At 36.6% G+C, this 20010-nt stretch overlaps 1 protein-coding gene across 2 annotated transcripts in view; it reads left to right on the top strand.

Annotated features, from left to right (window-relative positions):
- LOC143257051 (secreted frizzled-related protein 5-like) overlaps positions 1-20010 on the top strand; it is a 35657-nt gene continuing 15647 nt past the window's right edge. The window contains exon 1 of one of the 2 annotated variants that reach the window (XM_076515157.1): positions 1-1271. In XM_076515157.1, coding sequence (XP_076371272.1) covers positions 803-1271 — 469 coding nt within the window. In that variant the 5' untranslated portion in view covers positions 1-802. The remainder of the gene's footprint in view (positions 1272-20010) is intronic. The other variant, XM_076515156.1, reaches the window with a different exon arrangement.

Raw genomic sequence — 20010 nt, 5'->3', positions numbered from 1 at the left:
TGCTTTAAGTAGGTTTAAAGCTTTGACGTGTAAGACAAACACGCATTTAAGCTTTTTATTGTGAGCACTTAAGTGTTGTTTGTTTACTCTTTTAAGAATCAAAGTGTTGTGCTTTTTACATACGTGTAAGGCTTCTCACAAGCACTTCCTCTAACCCACATATTCCACGAACTAAAGAGCCGAATCAAGGCTTAAAACAGTCTTGACTAGTGTAGCAAATCTCCGTACTGATGGGAGTTAAACAGGTTTTTACAAGGGCTTTGTTAAGCAAGACAGGTATGCGGCATTCCTAAGCATGTTGATCACTTCTCATCAAAGACTAGAATCTAGATAATGCTGGTCCTCCCAACGAGAGGCGACTTGGCTCATGACTTTAAGCCAGGTCGGATTGGCTAGAGTTAGTCACGTGCTTTTTATTCCAGCTGAAACCTAGTCGACTACAGTAAAATTAAACAGTTTTGAATGTTGTGGTAGAAAGGTAAGGTTAGGATAGAGATGAGATTTTAAAAGACGCACCACATTCATAAGTGAATATTAAGTACCACTTCTAGATTTTTCTGAGAGTTGTTGCTCATTACGTAAAGTGGAGAAGAAAGGTTATGTGCACATAATAAATGTTATTTCTCAGAAATTATTAAAGTTTCCCATCTTAACACTGTTAATGTTATAAACTTAAGTCACCATGATTTAGTGAGTGTTTGGAATCTAATAAACTCTAGTGCCAAAACAACGAATAGTCAATCTAGCCGACACTGAAGAAGAACAAACAAACTTTGTCAGTGATTAGTATACTAGAGTGAGAATGGAGCAGGTGCTCTTCATGGAGCTTCTGCTGACCAGCGTGCACGTGATACAGACTTCAGCTTACCTGACCGACTGGAATATGGTAGGAAGTCGCTTGACTCAGCCAATGTGCGTGGATATACCCAAGAATTTGACCCTGTGTCATGGGATTGGATATAATCAGATGAGATTGCCTAACTTACTAGGCCATGATACAATGGTTGAAGTGGCTCAGCAAGCCGGGCCCTGGGTTCCTCTGTTCAACCTAAAGTGTCACCCGGACACCCAGCTATTCTTATGCTCCCTTTTCTCGCCAGTTTGTTTGGACCGGCCAATCTATCCTTGCCGCTCCCTGTGCGAGGCCGTCCGTGAAGGCTGCGAAAGAAGAATGAGTACATACGGCTATCCATGGCCCGATATGGTCCGCTGTGATCAGTTTCCCTTGGATAATGACATGTGCATCACCGTACAGTCTACTGTTGAAGGAGGTAAGTGCACCTGAAGGACCATCTCGTAATTTCTACTGAAGTCATTATATATACACAATTAAATTACGTGTAATTGTTAAAATATTACTCGCTTTTATGATTTTATTAAAAAAATAAGCAATCTTATATAAAAGCTAATGTGTGTCACGTCACGCTTGATTTCTCTAAATGGGAGAAATCGTAAAAGTCAAGATGCCTGTATTTAGGTAGAATATTTCGATTACCGTTTACCCATTACGATTTTAGGGAAGTAAGTGGCGTGAAACCTTATACGTGTAGTAAGTGTTGGTATAATAAATTTAATGTAAAGACGTAATGTTAGATCACCTATCCTATAGTCAGTTACACAAAATTTATCTTTAAAATAAAAATATCGATTTAGTTTTAAACTTAAATCGTTTTTGAATTAAGTTTTTTCTTTATTACATCTCCAACGTTTTATATAAAAACCAAACTCCTTTAATCAAGAGAGACTCGAAATTAAGAAATCGACAAATATTTTTCCAGTTTTGTTTGTCTTTAGTTACGTAGTCACGTGACCAAAGAAACTCGGCAACATTTTGCGGCGGACATATTGGACGTAAACGTTATTTGTGTAAACATAAACTCTGCTTCAGAGTCACCGTGCTCTCCGTTAATTTTTCATGAATTTACTAGCAAGCTAGACAATATATACAAGACAAGGTATGAATAAGTTAGTCTTGACCTTACAGACCCTTATCTCTTGTCAGCAACGACAATCATACTGGATGCCAGTAAATTAGTTAATTAGTCGACATTGCAAACATAATCCCCAAGTTAGGCTTACAAACCAACATTAAAGTCCCACGGGGTTAGAATGTAATGTCGTAAATTATTTAGTCCTGTCAACACCTCTTTGTACTGGAAAACAGTTCAAGGCTTATAAAAATCTTAATGTTCACAAATATCTTATAGCCGGCTGCTTGTACAATGTTAAATTGTAGAAAGCGTATAAGACGTTCAACGACATGCCTTACTCGAGGCTAAGCTGAATTTTTTGTTTTTGTAACTAGGCCTATTTTTTTTATCAGTGGTAAATTTACAGTGTAGATATACTACACTGTACTGTATTACATTTTAATACTTCCTGCACTGTAGGCCCTGAATTTTAATTAAATTTCACATTTCTTATGACTTTATTATCGTTTCACTTGGCCCTTCCACCCAGCACTGCTTGTATGTGCCTGTTTTATAGTATTTAGATTACCGGAAGCACGAAATATTTACTAGCTTTCATATCTTATCAAGATCTGTTCAGTATATTTGTGACAAGGTATATTGTAGTACAAGTAGTACTAACCAGATATAAAATGGGAACTGTAATATCTATGGTGCAAAGACTGTTTGCCAATGTTATTCGGGTCTGCATGCTTTACTGCCGCTGTGTATTAAATTCTACATATTGGATTTTTTGGAAGGCTAAAACGACTATTCCGGATTCTTTGTTCGGTTGTTTTCACAACCACCTACCACACAATAGATTTTTCATTTCAAATACCTTATCCAAAATTGCAATACCAGTAAGTACTAGCTTGTCTCTCTACTACGTCCGAAATGGCGGGATAAAAGTGGGGAGCCAATGAATTGAAAAGCTGAAAATGGACTAGTTTTTGATACATTGGTAATTAAAACAAATCAAATAACAGCTTATAGAAGTTTATTTTGTCGTTATTAAGTAATACAAAACGAGTTTGTTATAAAATAACAAATAATATAAAAGCTGAAAAGTGTGGGATCAATATGCCTATATTTCAGGGGGGAGCTACCCCCCCTGGCTACGTCAGTGATTTAATTTGAGATATCTCTAATGCATTGGCATACCAATAGTAAAGCCGAACAAGGAATTTACTGAAAGAATGTTGTAATAAGAAATTCAACATTAATCTGACTACTAACTTATGAAATACTGTTAAATATGTGAAGTTATAAAAACCGCTAACATAATTAGAAATTTAAACAAACTGGGCATTTATAAAATCTTCACATTTAACATTTTTCGATGCAACCAAGTCAATCGCTTTCCAAAATTTCTGAAAAGTTTAATAATTGTGCTGGGGGTTGAAACATTAATTTTTAATAGATATGTAAATTTCATTTTAAGCAATGTAATCAAAGGGCGGGTATATGGGGTACTGGAGTAATTTCTAAGAACTCCCGCTCTTAATAACGTGCTTAAGAGGCCTGGCATGGCCAGGTGGTTAAGGCGTTCAACTCGTAATCCGAGGGTCGTAGGTTCGAATGCCTGTCAAACAAACATGCTCGCCCTTTCAGCCGTGAGGACGTTATAATGTGTGGTCAATCGTAAAAGAGTAGCCCAAGAGTTGGCGGTAGGTGGTGATGACTTGCTGCGTTCTCTCTAGTCTTACACTGCTAAATTAGGGACGGTTAGTGCAGATAAACCTCGTGTAGCTTTGCGCGAAATTCAAAAACAAACAAAAACAAACTCGCTTGAAACATAGTGTGTGTACGCAGGTACGTAACCCCACGTTCTTCTCTTGATTTGATGTGTTTTGATTTTTTGCGCAAAGCTACATGAGGGTTATCTGCGCTAGCTGTCCCTAATTTAGCAGTGAAAGACTGAGGGAAAAGTAGCTCGTCATCACCCCCTACCGCGAACTCTTGGGCTACTCTTTTTACCAATTAATCATGGGATTGACCATCAGATTATGACGCCTCCTCGGCTGATAGGGCGATCATGTTTGATGGAACAGGGATTTGGACCCGCTTCCTTTAGATTGCAAGTCAAGTGTCTTAAACTCAACCCTGCCGGGGTGTTTATGTGTTTTAAACAGTGAGTATTGTAGGAATTATGCTTGTATATTTAACGTAGACGGAGGAAGTTAACAGAATTGAGGAGATGGGGATGCGCCTTACGTGCTATTTGGTTCGTGACTATTGCATTTGAAAATGAAAGTGACTATCAATTATGTTTCCATACAAGTCACTATTTCCAGTTCAAAGGGGTATTTCAACAGTGTGTCAGAAATTGAGAACATACGTGTGATATTTAAATGGTCATAGTTAGTACACAATTTCTTGCCAGAACCCTCAACAATATCCAAAACCAATTGTCAATACTGCGTACTGGTACGTTTAGCTAAAATTCACCGACACTTGCAGTAACATCTGGTTTGATTTTTAACCCTAAGTTCGTCTAAATTCGAAAACTCTAGTTGGATTCTTGTTTAACCGAAAGGCGTTTTATTAGTTTCGTTCCTTGGAGAGTAAAAAGAAACATGGGGACCCTTAACCACTGCTGTTAACTATAGTGCAGGAGGAAGGGGGGTAGCTTTAGGGGTCCGTGCTAGTGTAACAAAGTAAGAAAAGTAACAAATGACTTGTGACTAGACGGTTAAAAAATGCGCGAAGTGTAAACAAAATGTGTTCCTTTGAATAACTGTATCGGTAATGACGTGTGTGTAGGCGTGGAAGGGTTGAAAGCAAGTCGAGCTTGTCAGAAGTGCTAGTTTGGGAAGTGGATCCCAAGATATGATGGTAACTAGGGGGGGTAGACTAAGGAAATTTTAAAATAAAAATAAGTAGCTCAATAACTTGTTTATTACCTTGGTCTATAACACTAGTTTTAATCTAGGGTCGAGCGCGGTTTGATGGTTAGCGTCCTGGACCCGCACACAATGCGCTCCATACTTTGATGCTGTGGGTGCATTATAGAGGTGGCGGTCAAAGCTTTTTACTGGATTTGAAAACTTGGTGGAGGATGTTACTGACCATCTTCGATTGCTTCATAATTATAGCCGAGAAGCACAGATAATCTCAGCTCTGCGCAAAATTTAACAACAAAAGTTTCTAGGTACGAGATTTATTTTAAATTCTACATGTTTATAGCGAGTCATTATTTTCGACCCGAAAACTGTTAAATTTTGTCAGTTACTGACAAATTGCGGATTTAGTGTAAGTTATTGTTAACGAACCAAACAAAACCAAAAAAGGTTTGTGCTATAGTGAACTATGTTTGTTAGAGGGAGCGTTTTGTATGGGTTCAGAAGCGAAATTCTATGACGATAAACTAACGTTCTTTCTTTTCCCGTTTATTAAAGTCAGAATCGGGTGATTAACATAATATCACAACAGTTTGAGCGTATACCAACATCAGATAATTCTGTTAGAATATAATTGTTGTAACCAACGTAAGTAAGCTTTGAAGGTGAAGCATAAGTATATGGAAATGAACGCTTCTGGTGTCAATGTCGTCCGATTCAGTGGCTAGAATGTAAAATTATGTAACCTGAAATTACATGGTTCATCTCTCATTACAGTTCTATAAGTTTGCGCTTAGGAACCAATAAATGTTAATAAATAAACGAGCTACGGACAAAACAAATTGCTTTGCATAATACTTTATTAAATCAGAGTTCTATAGTTTTAAAACGTTTGCAAAACAACGTAATGACTCCCTACGTCATCAAAAAAGCGCTCGTATCATTCTGTTTAAGAGTTTTGTATGAAGGACATTTTTAACCATGATATTTCGGCTGTATTCAGAATCACTTGTAATTGCTAAGTATGTAGAAAGCGGTTGTTTTTTTTATCTTCTTTGAAATGTTGAATTTTTACAGACTGACGTAATTTAGTATCGTGACTATACATATATATATATATCATTAAGTCTATGTTTTCGGTAAGAACTCGTGTTTGTGTGCTGTTTATGAATAATGTCAGTTTAGAATACTTGTGTTCTTGTATATTTTTTGTGTTAGAGATCAAATTAAAGTTTTTGTTATTACGTTTCTTCGCTATTTTAACTTGAGATTAAAACGTTATTGGTTTTAATTTTAACGAATCTTTTTCCTAGCTTGAGTTCGTGTAAATATGTACTTTAACCTATTTATTCATCCTTCCCTCTAGTGTAACTATTATAAATGGTGTGTGTGTCTGAGATTTTATTTCTCCTTTCTAAATAATGAACATTAGTGAAATACGAAACTGGAAGTTGAATGTTTTTAATGACAAAGCATGATATTAAGACCACTTAACTCAAAAAAAAAAAAAAAAAAGGATTCAATACCTGTCCAAGGCATTGTGCAGATAGTCTACTGTACTTTGGACTTAAGAGCAAAAAAAAGGTTTTAAATAATGATTTTAAAACTATCGTTAGTTTTAAAAGCTTTGTAACGAATTTCGAGTTTGTTTACTGTTCAAAAAGAAAGTATACTGATTTTATTTTAAGGTTTTTACGTTTTCTAAATACGTTTATAAACAAATATTTACAAGCAGTTTTCGCTTTTTTGTGTGCAGCCGTTTCAGTTGTTGTTTTGTGTGTGGAGAATTGAGTATTCTTAATGTGTTTGATATTCTATTACAAAATAAGTTACTCCACTTTGTTGGTGAAATATATGCTCCTGCGCATTGTTTGATACTTATAAAACGTGGTGGTGCTTGTTTTATCAATATATCAAAACTTCCTATTAACAAATATCGGTTTAAATTGTGCACAGGTGTTGGGAGGTATGAGCTGTTGACAATTACCTGCTTAGGTCAAGAAGGTGATTATGGTAAAACAGTTAATTTTTTACCTTGACTAGGGGTGGGATCTTTTTTCAGTGATCATTGTTAACCACTTTTAAACTAGCTGTGTCCACTACAAATGTGAACACGAAAAAACGTCTGTAAAATTAAATATAGTTAAGATTTTAGTACTTGGACTTCTTGGTACTAGATGTACGAATCTTCTACAGAGCGGTCAGTTACGGCCTGTTAACTGGAAGTCCGTAAGATGTCGTATCGTAGAATAGTGGTTCGTGTGTGTCTTTGCACACTGTGTTAGTCAACAAAGGAAGCAGTACATGGGATGTGTATCTTTAACGATACTTGTTGAAAGATGGACACAATGCACATTTGTAAAACAAGGACAATTGCTTGTAATTAATTTAACTCCTGAGAAAAGTGTGTATGGAGGGATAGAGACCTTTAACATCTCCCTTTCTTATCAGTCCAGTGTGCAAGTTAAACCCTAAGTTACCTGTAACGTTAAAATATTCACTTACTGTTAAAGGAAAGGAACACTACTTTAAAATAGCTCGTTCAATTATTATATTCAAGACTGTATTGTATCTGATAGTTAAACATTCAGCAGTCAGAATATTAATCAATTTGTTTAATTTAGAATGTTAAATAATACTTAGTGCTGTGTGTCATTAAAAACATTTTCTTTTTAAATCAGTTTAGCGTTTGTGAGACTGTATTCATCGCACCTTAACGTCTCGAGCATGGAAACTGAGTCAGTTTTTCTCGCACGTTATTGTTTTCGAGCACCGTAACTGACCCTGTTGCTGTTTAAACGTGTTAGTAACTCCAGGCGTTAATATAGTCTAACGTCCTTTATAAGACGCTACATGTTCTACGTTAGACGCGGGATGGGCTAATAACCTAACCACTTTGAGGAATGTAAATACAAAATATATGAAAATTGATTGATATGGTTAAAAACTACAAACTAAGACTGTTTAATGAAACACTCTTGTGCTACACAAGAGCAGTATATATAGGTCAATATCTATTTTTTGCACAGTTTGCATTCTATCTTTCCACCTACCTGCATGCTTTTCTTTTGTTTTCCACCTAGATTATTGGAATCACGTGAAATTACGTAATATTTTCCAATGAATCAGTTGCGCAACGGACACGTTTCTGCCCGTGTTTTCATATTGATACTTGTTAGCTCACAGTTTATTCAAGTCATGATTGGGTTGCATAATATGATTGTTTAGGTAAAAAATGTAAATTGTAATTTATCCATACAAAGCAAGTTGTGGTAGCGTTCTTCTAGGTCTGAAACTTTTATTTTGATAATTATTTAGATGTACCATTAGAGTCGACTCTATATACACAAGCAAGACAAACGAGCGCTTGGAGCCTCGCGTTGTTTCAAACACTTTCTATTTATCGATGCTGTTTAATTCCTGAAATTACTTGTTCTTTTGTTTCAAATATTTGCTGTTTTTAGCGATTTTGGCGTTCTTCTATTTCAATTTTAATGCCTCCAAAGGTATTTTTGTATATATGTATGTAAACAAATTGTAGAGGTTTGTTTAGTTTAGTTTGTTTTGAATTTCGCGCAAAGCTACTCAAGGGATATCTGCGCTAGCCGTCCCTAATTTAGCAGTGTAAAACTAGAGGGAAGATAGCTAGTCATCACCACCCACCACCATTGGGCTACTCTTTTTACCAACGAATAGTGGGACTGACCGTTACGTTTTAACGCCACCACGGCTGAAAAGGCGAGCATGTTTGGTGCGGCTGGGATTCGAACCCGCGACCCACAGATTACGAGTCGAAAGCCTTAACCCACCTGGCCATGACAGAACGACAGTGACATATGTGTTTTTAATGGTTGTACTTCTTCACAGATCATGTTTTGAACTTGGTTTACATTTCTACCAGTTGTTAAGACTTCGAAGATCTAACTATTTCGATGTGAATAAATCAGTAAGACATCTGCAAAATAGGATTATGCACATGTGAGCTAAGCGGTTGGATTACAAATCTCTAATGTTCATGTATAGCTATTCATAATTTCGAAGAGCTTACGAGAGGGGAGGTGGTTTGTCAGCAAAACCCTTCGCCGCACGAGCGTTATCTAACTGAATAGTAGGATTAGCTGTCTTTCTTATAACGCACCCCAAGTGAAAAACTGAGTGTGTGCAGTGGCATCAGAGTGCAAACATTGAACCTTATGATATCTAACCCAGTTTGGTAGCCACTGTATATCACGCTCGGTGAATATTATATCAAGATGCCCCGCAGTGTGTCATGCAGCCAATACAACCTACAGGACACACTATGTTATTAAGAGGAGTGATTTTACACCTTCTGTGGCTTAGACTGTGGTAATCCAAGCTATTACACATATATTACACTGAACCATTACTCCACTTACCAAATTTCGAGGGAATCCATTAAATAAATACACGGCATTTAAAAATCTCCAAATTTGTTTCCCCTTTTTTATCTTCCTACCAAAAATACGGAAAGTTTATTTGATAGACAAACAAAATTAACCTTCATTGTTGTTTATAAAATTTGGTACACTGATAGATCTTTTAAGACGTAGAATCATTTGTCAAATTTGGTCTAAATATAAGCCACGTGGGAAACTTTATTCATTACAAATCGCTCAATTTTGATACAAAATTCACGTCAGCTATCGGTCTGGATTTTTTTTATTTATTACAGCTTCATCTAAGAGTAGAGGTTGACCGTCTTTTATTTATCATTCGAATTAAAGACTGCTGAATCTCAGCAGCAAAACTATAGGGTTAAAGCACATGCAGATACATAAATATTAATTAGGCCAAACTTCTTAGATAAGGAGTTTCTAGTTCAAATTTTCGAAAGAATCAACTGGGTGAACGGTTATTCATTGCTAAATTTTAAGCACGAATTTGCTATATTTTATGAAATTCTTTCAATTAAAGACCGTTTAACGTCGAGTGATATTAACGTAAATAACAATGTTCGATTGGGCTGTACCGAGTGCATGCAGGTGATGACATGAATCTTTTAAGCTAGATTCAATGGCGTTTCTGTAAAGGCCATTCTGTTAGCTGTTTTAGAGAAGTAAAAAACTAACACCATGCATTTTAAAAAATGTTGTTAATTCCTTAATGTATAAGTCTGTTCCAAATTAGAGTTGTGATTCCAAAGTTAATGTTCGTTACTAACGAGTGTTACTTGCTGTGGTTTTTGGTGCGTATTAATAGTCATAATATCTAATCAAAAAACACTGAGTGTGAATAATAATAATAATAATAATAGTGTGGCTAAATGAGGATTGAGGATGCAACTTAAAGGAATGAAATCAAAATTGGTGGCCAAACTGGTAGCTACACGTGTAACATTGCTATGAATTTTACAGCAAATATTAGATAAGCAACGTATTTTGTTTTATCCACAATCATGCCCCAACTGGGTGAGATGCCTTTCAAAGAGACCCCCGCTGGTACAGCGGTACTTATTCGGGTTTACAACGTTAAAATCGAGGGGTTCGATTCCTCTCGGTGGACTCGGTAGACAGCCCAGTGTGGCTTTGTTACAAGAAAAGACACAAAAAGACTCCTTTCAAAGAAGAATTGTTCAGCAGAGAAGTTGTGGACTTGATTGGACCAGTAGCACCAGTTTCTGACAAGGGCAACTGGTACGTGCTGACAGTAGTCAGCTATACTACATGTTACCTAGAAGCTATAGCTTTGCCTAAAATAGAGATGAAGAGAGTAGCAGAAATTCTCTTGGACGTGTTCTGGAGAACTGGATCTCCAGAATTAGTCTTGAGTGATAGAGGGATCCAGATTTAATGCAAAGGTGTGCAGACACATCAGCACTAGGTAACTTTACCATCTCATACAACCCCAGATGTAATGGGCTTTGTGAGAGGGTGAGTATGATGTGCTAGGAGATGCCACGTGACTGGTACAGGTACCTGGTTATTGAGAAATCCCTCAAGCAGGTAAAGGTTTTTCACCCTTTAAGTTGTACAGAAGAACAGTATTAGGCCTGATGTAGATATTGAAAGAACTGTTGACAGGTGAAGAGAAGTCATAAGTGAGGAGTACGTATCGGGATGTGGTCATTCTCAGAAGCCACTTGGAGATTTGTCCACTTGTTCGTGAGAGCTTTTATGCAGTCGGAAGCACTTCAATATGAGAAGGCCAAAGATTGAGATTTTAAGGTTAGACAAAAGATCTTAGCTATGCTACTTACACACAACAACAAAAAGTTGAGAGGATCTATTAAAGTGCAGGAAGTGGTCAACATAATGGACTATAAAGTTGGTGAAGAGGAGGACCAAGATCTATCACACCAATTTGTTGAAAATGTACTTCAAGAGGAAAGAAGATCTAATGGGTACATCTGTTGGTACAGACCAACGTTGCATGTTTAGCTTTGAAACACAAGGAACCAGAATATTGTGATTTTAATAATAAAAGATGAAGATTTACTAGACCCAAGACTCTGGGTCGATTTAGGTGAAGAATTGACTGGCACGCAGAAGAAAAATCTAAAAGATACTGTGCCAGTATACAGATATTTCCACAAGCAGACCTTTTGCAACACAGGATCAAGATGATGACCCAGGGATCTGGTCAGTGTGATTCCTAGCAGATTCCATGTGTGATCAGAGACCATTAAGGGGACTGCAAATGCTGGTGAAGATTATACAAGGAGACTTTGTGTATGAATGGAAAACAGTCTTTGTATATGGTATAAACAAATTTGTAAATTGGCGTTATAATACTCGAACCTTCTAAATTTTTTTTTTTTTTTGATTCTAAGTGAATTTTATTACATCATAACATTTTGTAGTTTGTTGGAAGTTTTAGGCTTCAATCGGGCGATATGTGTGTGTGTATGTATATATGTGATTGTCAGTTTAGCCGTAACAGATGATTTCTAAAGTGTCGCAGCTTGTATTGTAAAAAAGTAGAGGTGAATAATTTGTCTTGCAAATAAGTGCTTTTTTTTTTATTTAAAGTAATTGAATTCATCCATGTGAATTCTGACGAACAACTGATTATTTAAAACTCTGGATATAACCAGTATAATCAATAATGTATCCAAGTTTTGCACATGCATTTGACTTGTTTTGAATATATTTTAAAACACTTAAATTGTGTGCTGTCTGTGTGTTGAAATTTATCAACAATTCGCAGACACCTGCTGTAAAGAATCTCGACCAAAATAAAAGCTTAAGCTATACACTGCCAATATTGTTGGCTTGGCCTAATGAGTACCTGCTTTCACCCTGTAGTTTCGCTGGTGTAAAACGTTAATAGTAAACTTCAGGGCACTTTAAACATTGTTTATGATTCCGATAATACGATTTTTAAAACGTAGTTTAGCTCTCTCTCTCAACAATTGGGGAGTTAAGGGTATATGAATTAATGCTAAACATACAGATTCTATTGTAGATAGAAAATAATTAAAACTAACGGGTTTTTTTTATCCAAAGTTAGAAAATTAACAGTTTAAACACCTCACTTTATCCAGAGCTGGAAATTTACGAAAATTCAAACATGGTTAGAAATTAAGAATGTTTAGTAATGAGTGCAAATAGTAAATTCGACTGTTAGATATAGAATATAGTTAACTGTGAGAATTGTACAAAACATTCAGGATATGTTTTTAGCGTGGAGATCGAATTTTATTTAACGTCTGGGTGGGTGAGTTCAAGGTATTTCCTTCCGATCCTCAGGCTACATTTGTTAATGATCTTCCCGAAGTGGAAGTGACATGTATCTGCTGCGAATTCTTAATACCTTGTATGAACTTACGGTGGAGGTGAATAATATCCATTGTAAGTAGCTGTAATTCATCGTACACTTGTTTCTTAATGAAACGAATTATTTCATTTCTATCATTAATCATTTGTTTAAGCTTGAAGTTTGAACACCTGCAGTGAAATGTCAATACGTTCAGGTGTAGCGCTGAACAAGTAGTTTTACCTCTAGCCGTAAACTTTTGTATGTTTAGGCCTACGACATTTCTAGTTACATGTTACATGTCTCGAACAATGTTTTAGGCCAGAGGTCACCGAACTTTTTTCACAGGGGGCCAGATTACTTGGGGAATGAGAAGTGTGGGCCGCATGATTATCGTGTTCAATACTCATTAGCTAGAACGAAAGTTCTCTGTAAAAAACTTAACACTAAGTTTAGGACGCCACATTAGCCAAGTGGGAGTAGCATGCAATACACACACATAATAAAAAATAAACAGAAATACAACCAACATTTTTATTTACCAAAAGGTTATCAAAGGAGGTGACATTAACAAAAACAGTTGTCACATCGCACATAGTGAGTACATATCTGAATTTCACTAAGCCGCAAAAAAATTAATGAGATTTATGAAAGTGGCGTTTGGCTTTCAAAATATCTTCAATGTTCGGTTTTGATCAGTCAACCTTGATCGATGTACCGACTTCACATACTTCATTTTTTAAAATGCTTGTTCACAGACATAAGTTGTTCCAAACACTGATGCCATACCAGATGCGAGCTGCTTCAGCTTTGGAAAATCATCTTCAGGTATGCAACTGTAAAATTCAATAAGTTGCCCCTCTCTGTGTTTTGCTTTCAACGAGTCATTTCCTTGCAAATGGATGACCCCCAGCTGAAGTTCCACTGGCACGTCATCAATGACACAATCAAAAGGATTCTGAAAAAGGAGAATGTCACTTTCGATTCTGTCGAGATCCGAAAATCTCTTTAAAAATGCTTATTTAAATCACCAATAATCTTTTGTGAAACTCCAGGTTAACATCTGTGATTCCAGCATGAAACTCATTGAAACACTGAAAATGAGAGAAGTTTCCTCCTTCCAAATGTTCTTCAAACAATGACAGCTTTCTCCGAAACCTTTTAATGATTCTATAGAGATCACAGACAAGGTTATTCTTCCCCTGAAGTTTCAAGTTCAATTCATTCATGTGAGATGTGATGTCAACCAAAAATAACAATTTTGACAACCAAGTTGGATCCGACAGAAATGGATTGGCTCTATATTTCTCGATAAGAAATTTATCTATTTCTCTTCTCAGCTTATAAAAACGAGACAAGACTTTATCGCAGCTGAGCCACCTCACCGCCGTGTGATAAGGCAAATCACAGGAATCCGAATCAATTTCTTCAAGAAACGCCTTGAACTGGTGATGATTAAGTGCATGACCCCGAATGAAGTTCACTGCAGAAATGACTGGTTTCAGTACGCAAGAAATATCTAAGTCTTTTCCACAGAGTGCTTGCTGATGTATGATGCAGTGTACGAACAGAGCGCTTGGGAGTTGATCTTCCAACTGTTTCCTGATCAGACCCTTCTTCACTCCAGCCATGTTTTTTCCTCCATTAACTGTTACACCTCTAAGCTAATTCCACTGAAGGTTAGTCTTGCAAAGTTTTATGCACTTCCATGAAAATGTCTTCTCCAGTTGTTCTTCCGTGCATGCTGCAAACTGATGCCAACTCTTCCGTGATCTGAAAGTCCAAATTAACTCCACCAATGAACACGAGAAGTTGGGACGTACTCGAGAGATCAGTAGACTCATCCAGTAATAGAGAATACCATAGGAAGCTTCTAGCTTTTTGGCGTATCTGTAATGCGATGCTCTCTTCAAGTTCTTCTGTTTTCCGTACAATTGAAGTTGCTGAAAGGCTGATACTTTCAAAGAAATCGGCTTTTTCAGGACACAGCTCATTTGCTGCTTCCATTATACACTCTTTGATGAAGTTGCCGTCAGTAAAAGGTTTTCCTCGCTCTGCCATCCTTTGCACTATTTTGTAACTTGTACGAGTGACGGATTCATTTTCACCAAACTTTCTCGTGAAGAAATTCTTTTGAGATTCAAACACACGTTTCATGGATTCAAATTTTTCAGAACAGAACTTTCCTGAAAATTATAAATATGTTGATAGATGTTTTATTTCATAGTGACTCCAAAGATTGTACTCTTTCAAAACGGCAACACTTTCGGTGCATATCACACAAATAGCTTTCTGGCTTTTTGTTTCCACAAAGAAGTACTTTTCTCCCCATTCTTCATTGAAAGCACGACACTCAGAGTCCACTTTTGTTTTTTTAAAAGCAGCCATAACGATGGGTGAAAAAAAAAACAGGATCTGAAAATGAAAAACGCAGAACGCTGTGAGAAAAGTATTTTACTGGTCAAAGAACGAACAAGCAAAATATATTGAATCGTACGTTTGCCACGACACTTAACTAAGAACGAGTTACGAAAAGCGCATAACCCGACTACTAAGAGAAATAAGCTTGTTGAAGCGGTAACCTTAGGCCGCTGAATTTACAAGACGAGTCGATAGGATGAGGGTTAAGTCTGTACTTGTTTTCGAAATCATAATGCTTTCATAGATACGTGCCTCGATACGAATAAACGGGCAGCAAGGACGAAAGAAGAATTTTCCTATTGGTTAAAATTGAGAGTGACAGCCTTGTTTCTTTTATCATAACGTCTTGTGTTTGCCAGCTTAAAGCGACCATCGGTGTGATTTATTTTGTTATGACAGTCGGACATTTGATGAAATGTCACTTTTTATTTCCAAGCGGCAAGCTGCTGGTGGGCCGGACAAAATGACCGCGAGGGCCGTAGTTTGGTGACCCCTGTTTTAGGCCATGAATGGATACCAGTAATGTGTTTCGAGAATTTTAAACGTTGCCTGCGTTTTGAATTTTGAGGAATTTATTTTTTTTTTATTGTAAGGTTGGATAACACTATAAGCAACAAACCTGATAAACACGTTGGAGCACCTCCAGAATTGATATTACAAAAATATACAGTAGTGTTTTAGAATTATGTAAATTTAGTGTCCTGCTTCTTAAACATTTGAAAAAGTAAATAGCAGGGATATTTGGCGAACCTTGGGGAGGAACACTGGGACACTTGTATTGAATAAACTATCGAAAATCACATTTCTTCAGGTTAAATCACATCCGATATAAGAAGTGTTCAGGATCTAGTCAGGTCGATAGCCGTGATTATTCTCTTCTCCCTGATTACACATTATCAGTAAAAGACTGTGAAATTCGAACATTCCAAAAATGTTCCATTTGGATGTCGGCTTTCAAAACTACGTTCAAGAAGACCTGATATCAAGGTTTGGCTGGCAACCAGGACTGTTTTATGTAGCGGTGGTGGGGGACAAAAGGGGCAGTTGCTCAGAGCCTATCGTCGTCAGGGGCCCATCGTGTGTTGTTGGAGGTATAACCACTTTTTTTAAATAAATAAATATATTTGTATCTTTTCTTATTTTTGCCGCTAATAAATTTTTAATGTATTAAATTGTCTGGTATTTTCTGAAAAGCAGGAGTACTCGGGGGTGGTGGGAAGATTTTATTTTGCTTGGATTCTACCACTGCCTTAACACTATACTGCTGGCAGCTTAACTTTTCATCAACTTCAAATCACTATTATCCTATTAAAGCTATTACGGGAAAGACAGTTTCATCAGAATTGTTTGTTTTCTGTTTTTCATTGGAAGAAACTATGAATTAGTTTAAGATGCGACCGCAAAGTTTGATCTGCTGTGCACATTTCTCTTTTCCCTTTGTGATTGGCTCGGCATGGCCAGGGGGTTAAGACAGTCAGACTTGTAATCTGAGGGTTGCGGGTTCGAATCCCCGTCACACCAAACATGCTCGCCCTTTCAGCCGTGGGAGCGTTATAATGTTTCGGTCAATCCCATTATTTGTTGGTAAAAGAGTAGCCAAATAGTTGGTGGTGGGTGGTAATAACAAGCTGCCTTCCCTCCAGTCTTGTGTTTCTAAATTGGGGACGGCTAGCGCAGATAGCCCTCGAGTGGCTTTGTGCGAAATTGAAAACAAACCCAAAAATCTTTCATGATCTTTGGATCTGTATTAATAAAATAATCTATAATAATATTCTGCCTCAGAAACCGTGTTTTGTAAAATATTAATGTTAAAAATGGACGTTTTATTATCAGAAAGTCATTTAACACACTGGTTCGTGGAACCATTATAATTTAATTTTGTCTTTTATTTGATAGAAAACCGAGCAATACTTTCTGTGCGCGTGTAAGTAGATTTATAAGCTGTGATGGGTATACATCAGTTGATATTTTCTGTATATGTTTAGAATTATAATTTAAAGAATTGTTTTCGTGATGTGTGGTTGGAAGCAGTGAGATTAAAAACTCTCATACAAAAGTTCTGTTGGTATTTGCGATTCTTAATTTTCATTTACAGGTAGTCCAGTTTATAATGGTTGGAATTATTCCACAACTAGATGCAACGATCATAGCGTGTTAAATTATTAAAAGTAAATACGAGTTTTAACTTGTAGACTTCGCGCTTAACGACGCAATCACTTCGAATTGAACTCAAGTTGTTTGACCCCACATTATTTAGCTCTAGTTTAATTCCTGGTATTTTGTTCCGACACGACTTTTTTCTCTTTTTTCTCTATTGTATTATGGACCCTACTTATGGATCGGTATTTCTTCAGATCTGCTTTAATGTTGTATGTTGTTTGATTTTCACTTTTCAACGTTTTGTATGAATTTACTACCCCAACTATCAGTACAAAATACACAGGTTGTTTTATGGGTCCTTTTATTTATTTATAGCAAAGCTACTTGTACTTGATTGCCGTCCCTAATTTTGAACTGCTGATCAAAGGGAAGGTAATCGGTCGGCAACACCCATGGCCTTGTGGTTGAAGAGCTCGACAAGAAACCTACTGATTGTGGGATCGAAACATGGGATCAAGCGCGCATGCTCATTCAGCCGTGAGATCATTAGTAGGTAACGATCAATCCCACTATTATTTTCAAGGAATTGAATTTTGTTGGTTTCAGAATTAGAGACTGCTTTTACTCTTTGTTTGGTTTCTCTTGTTGTCTATCGCCCACTGGGCTACTTTTGTTTAACTGAATAGTTCGATTTGATTGTCGCACCTCGTAGCACGTATATACATGCCCTCAAAGTGCGGAAAGTGCCCTGCCTACAAGTAATTGAAACTAGGGCGAATACATGTGATAAATGAACATCATATCAAGAAACAAAAAATAAAAATAAAAATATATAATATTTGTCCAAACACGTTGTACCATGTCTTTGAACATTTCAACTTTTTTTTATTGGTTTGAACAATGAAATAAAATTTGGTGTATGTGCACGTGTGTGTTTTGAAAGAACAGAATGTTATAAAATATATATACTTTTTAACTTAAAGACCTTGAGTAAAAATCTACAAAAACTGATGCATTTGACTGAATACAAATTACGTAAAGTATTTTGTACGATAACTTCTATATCTTGACTTGGTTTCTTTGAATTTATAGCAAATTTGGGTTAAAAAAACAACAACAAAAAAAAAAAAAACTTTATTTGAGTTTCTTCGGAAAATTTCAACTACCCTGTTGGATTTTTAAAGTCTACAAGAGAATATTAATTTGTTTAGTCATCACCACCCACCGCCAACTCTTGGGCTACTCTCTTCAAACTGACCGTCACATTATAACACTCCCACGGCTGAAATGGCGAACATGTTTGGTGCGAGAGGGATTTGAACCCTTGGCCCTCGGATTACGAGTCGAACGTCTTAACCACATGGCCATGCCGAGCCATGTGAATAATAATAAATCAATCTTCAAAACAATAAAATTACAACACACTGTGTGCACATTTTAGTAATAGATAAAACACACACACACACACACACACACACACACACACACACACACACAGGGACAGACAGACAGGTATGGCAGTGGTAGATACCCTACGTCCGATGGCGTGCCTCGGCAGGTATTGAATAAATTCCGCTAAAGAAATGTTGTATTAATATATGTTCATGTAACACGCCCACTGTAAAACAGAAATAACGTTCTGGAGCGAAAACGTTCAAGACATTACTGTATTGTTTTCTGTCGTTTTCTTATCCCACTGTAGGCTGCTTGAACTCTCTCCACTACTGCGGAGATCGGATCCCGGATTTTAGCATAGTAACGTCATAAGGTACCTCAAATAATGAGGTAAATTGATTTTAGTAGGCTACTCTAATAACGTGAAATTTATAAAGTTAGAAATTTACTTCGTCTAAAACACATTGCGTATTAACTTACAAATAAAACATAAGTATTGTTGGAGACAAAAAACTTATTGCAATCAAAACCGCCCTCTAACCAGTTCTAAAGTTAAACGTTACGACCATGATGGACTAAATGGTTGTAAAAACCTGGACATCGTGGGTTTAAATCCCAACAGCTATAATTCTTCTTATTTGCATGTCAAGTTTCTGTTTCAGTAAGGCTGTAAAATACTGGAAACTGCATAGTGGTAGTTTTTATGTATTAAATTACTAAATTTTAAAATGTGAAACATAATTGTAGATAACCATGTATAACGAGTTATTATTTAATTATGAGAATTCGTATCTTTGCCTGGTAATCCCCTACCTCCACCCCCAAAAAAGTGAAAAATATTGTAAAACGAAATTTTTTTCCTTCAATTAATTGAAAAATTAAACTAGAGCTATAATTCTAATCTTGAATTATGCCATTGATTAAACGTTCATGGAATTTTAATACAAAAATAAGAATTTTTTTATAAAATTTGTATTTAACCAAAGTTCGGGGTAATTCGTAGATGAAATAAAATTACAAACAATGTTGGTTGCGGTTGTTTCGTTGTGGTGGGGGAGATAATCCGTCACTGTTGATTGCATTCTTCATGTATTACTGTTTAGCCTGCAGGAGTCCCACAGTTTTTGGTTTTAATTGCAATGGTTTCCTTTTTCTTGGTATTTTCTCCTGGTGTACGATCTTAACACTGGTCTGTTCTATAAGGACTAATTTTGACGAGAGTGTGAGGGCCGACTATGGTCTAGCGTCAAATTGCGAACTGAGGGTGCAGAGTTCGAGACGTAATGCTGCTAATAAACTTTACGCTCTTAGCTGTGACATTTAAGCTCCATTATTTTAATCTAAATGGAAGAGAATGCCTTTAGCTGTCGGTTTCTGGTCAGTTATTGAATAATTGGGGACAGTTTGTACCTTAAATTCAAGGTTTCTGAACTATCGCATAGCTCATGTGTATAAAAGATGTCATCCAGGTTGAAAAATTCCAGTTTTAGCCGGTGAGACTGTAAGACATGCATGGGGAATCTCTGTTACACTTAGCGGGATTAATCAGTATTGATGGTATTTTCGTTCAAGTTTTGTAACCCTGT

This window comes from Tachypleus tridentatus, chromosome 7, assembly GCF_004210375.1.
Source record: "Tachypleus tridentatus isolate NWPU-2018 chromosome 7, ASM421037v1, whole genome shotgun sequence".
Classification (NCBI taxonomy): domain Eukaryota; kingdom Metazoa; phylum Arthropoda; class Merostomata; order Xiphosura; family Limulidae; genus Tachypleus; species Tachypleus tridentatus.
Note: the sequence above shows the minus strand (reverse complement) of the source record. Positions and strands in the feature narration are given on the sequence as shown.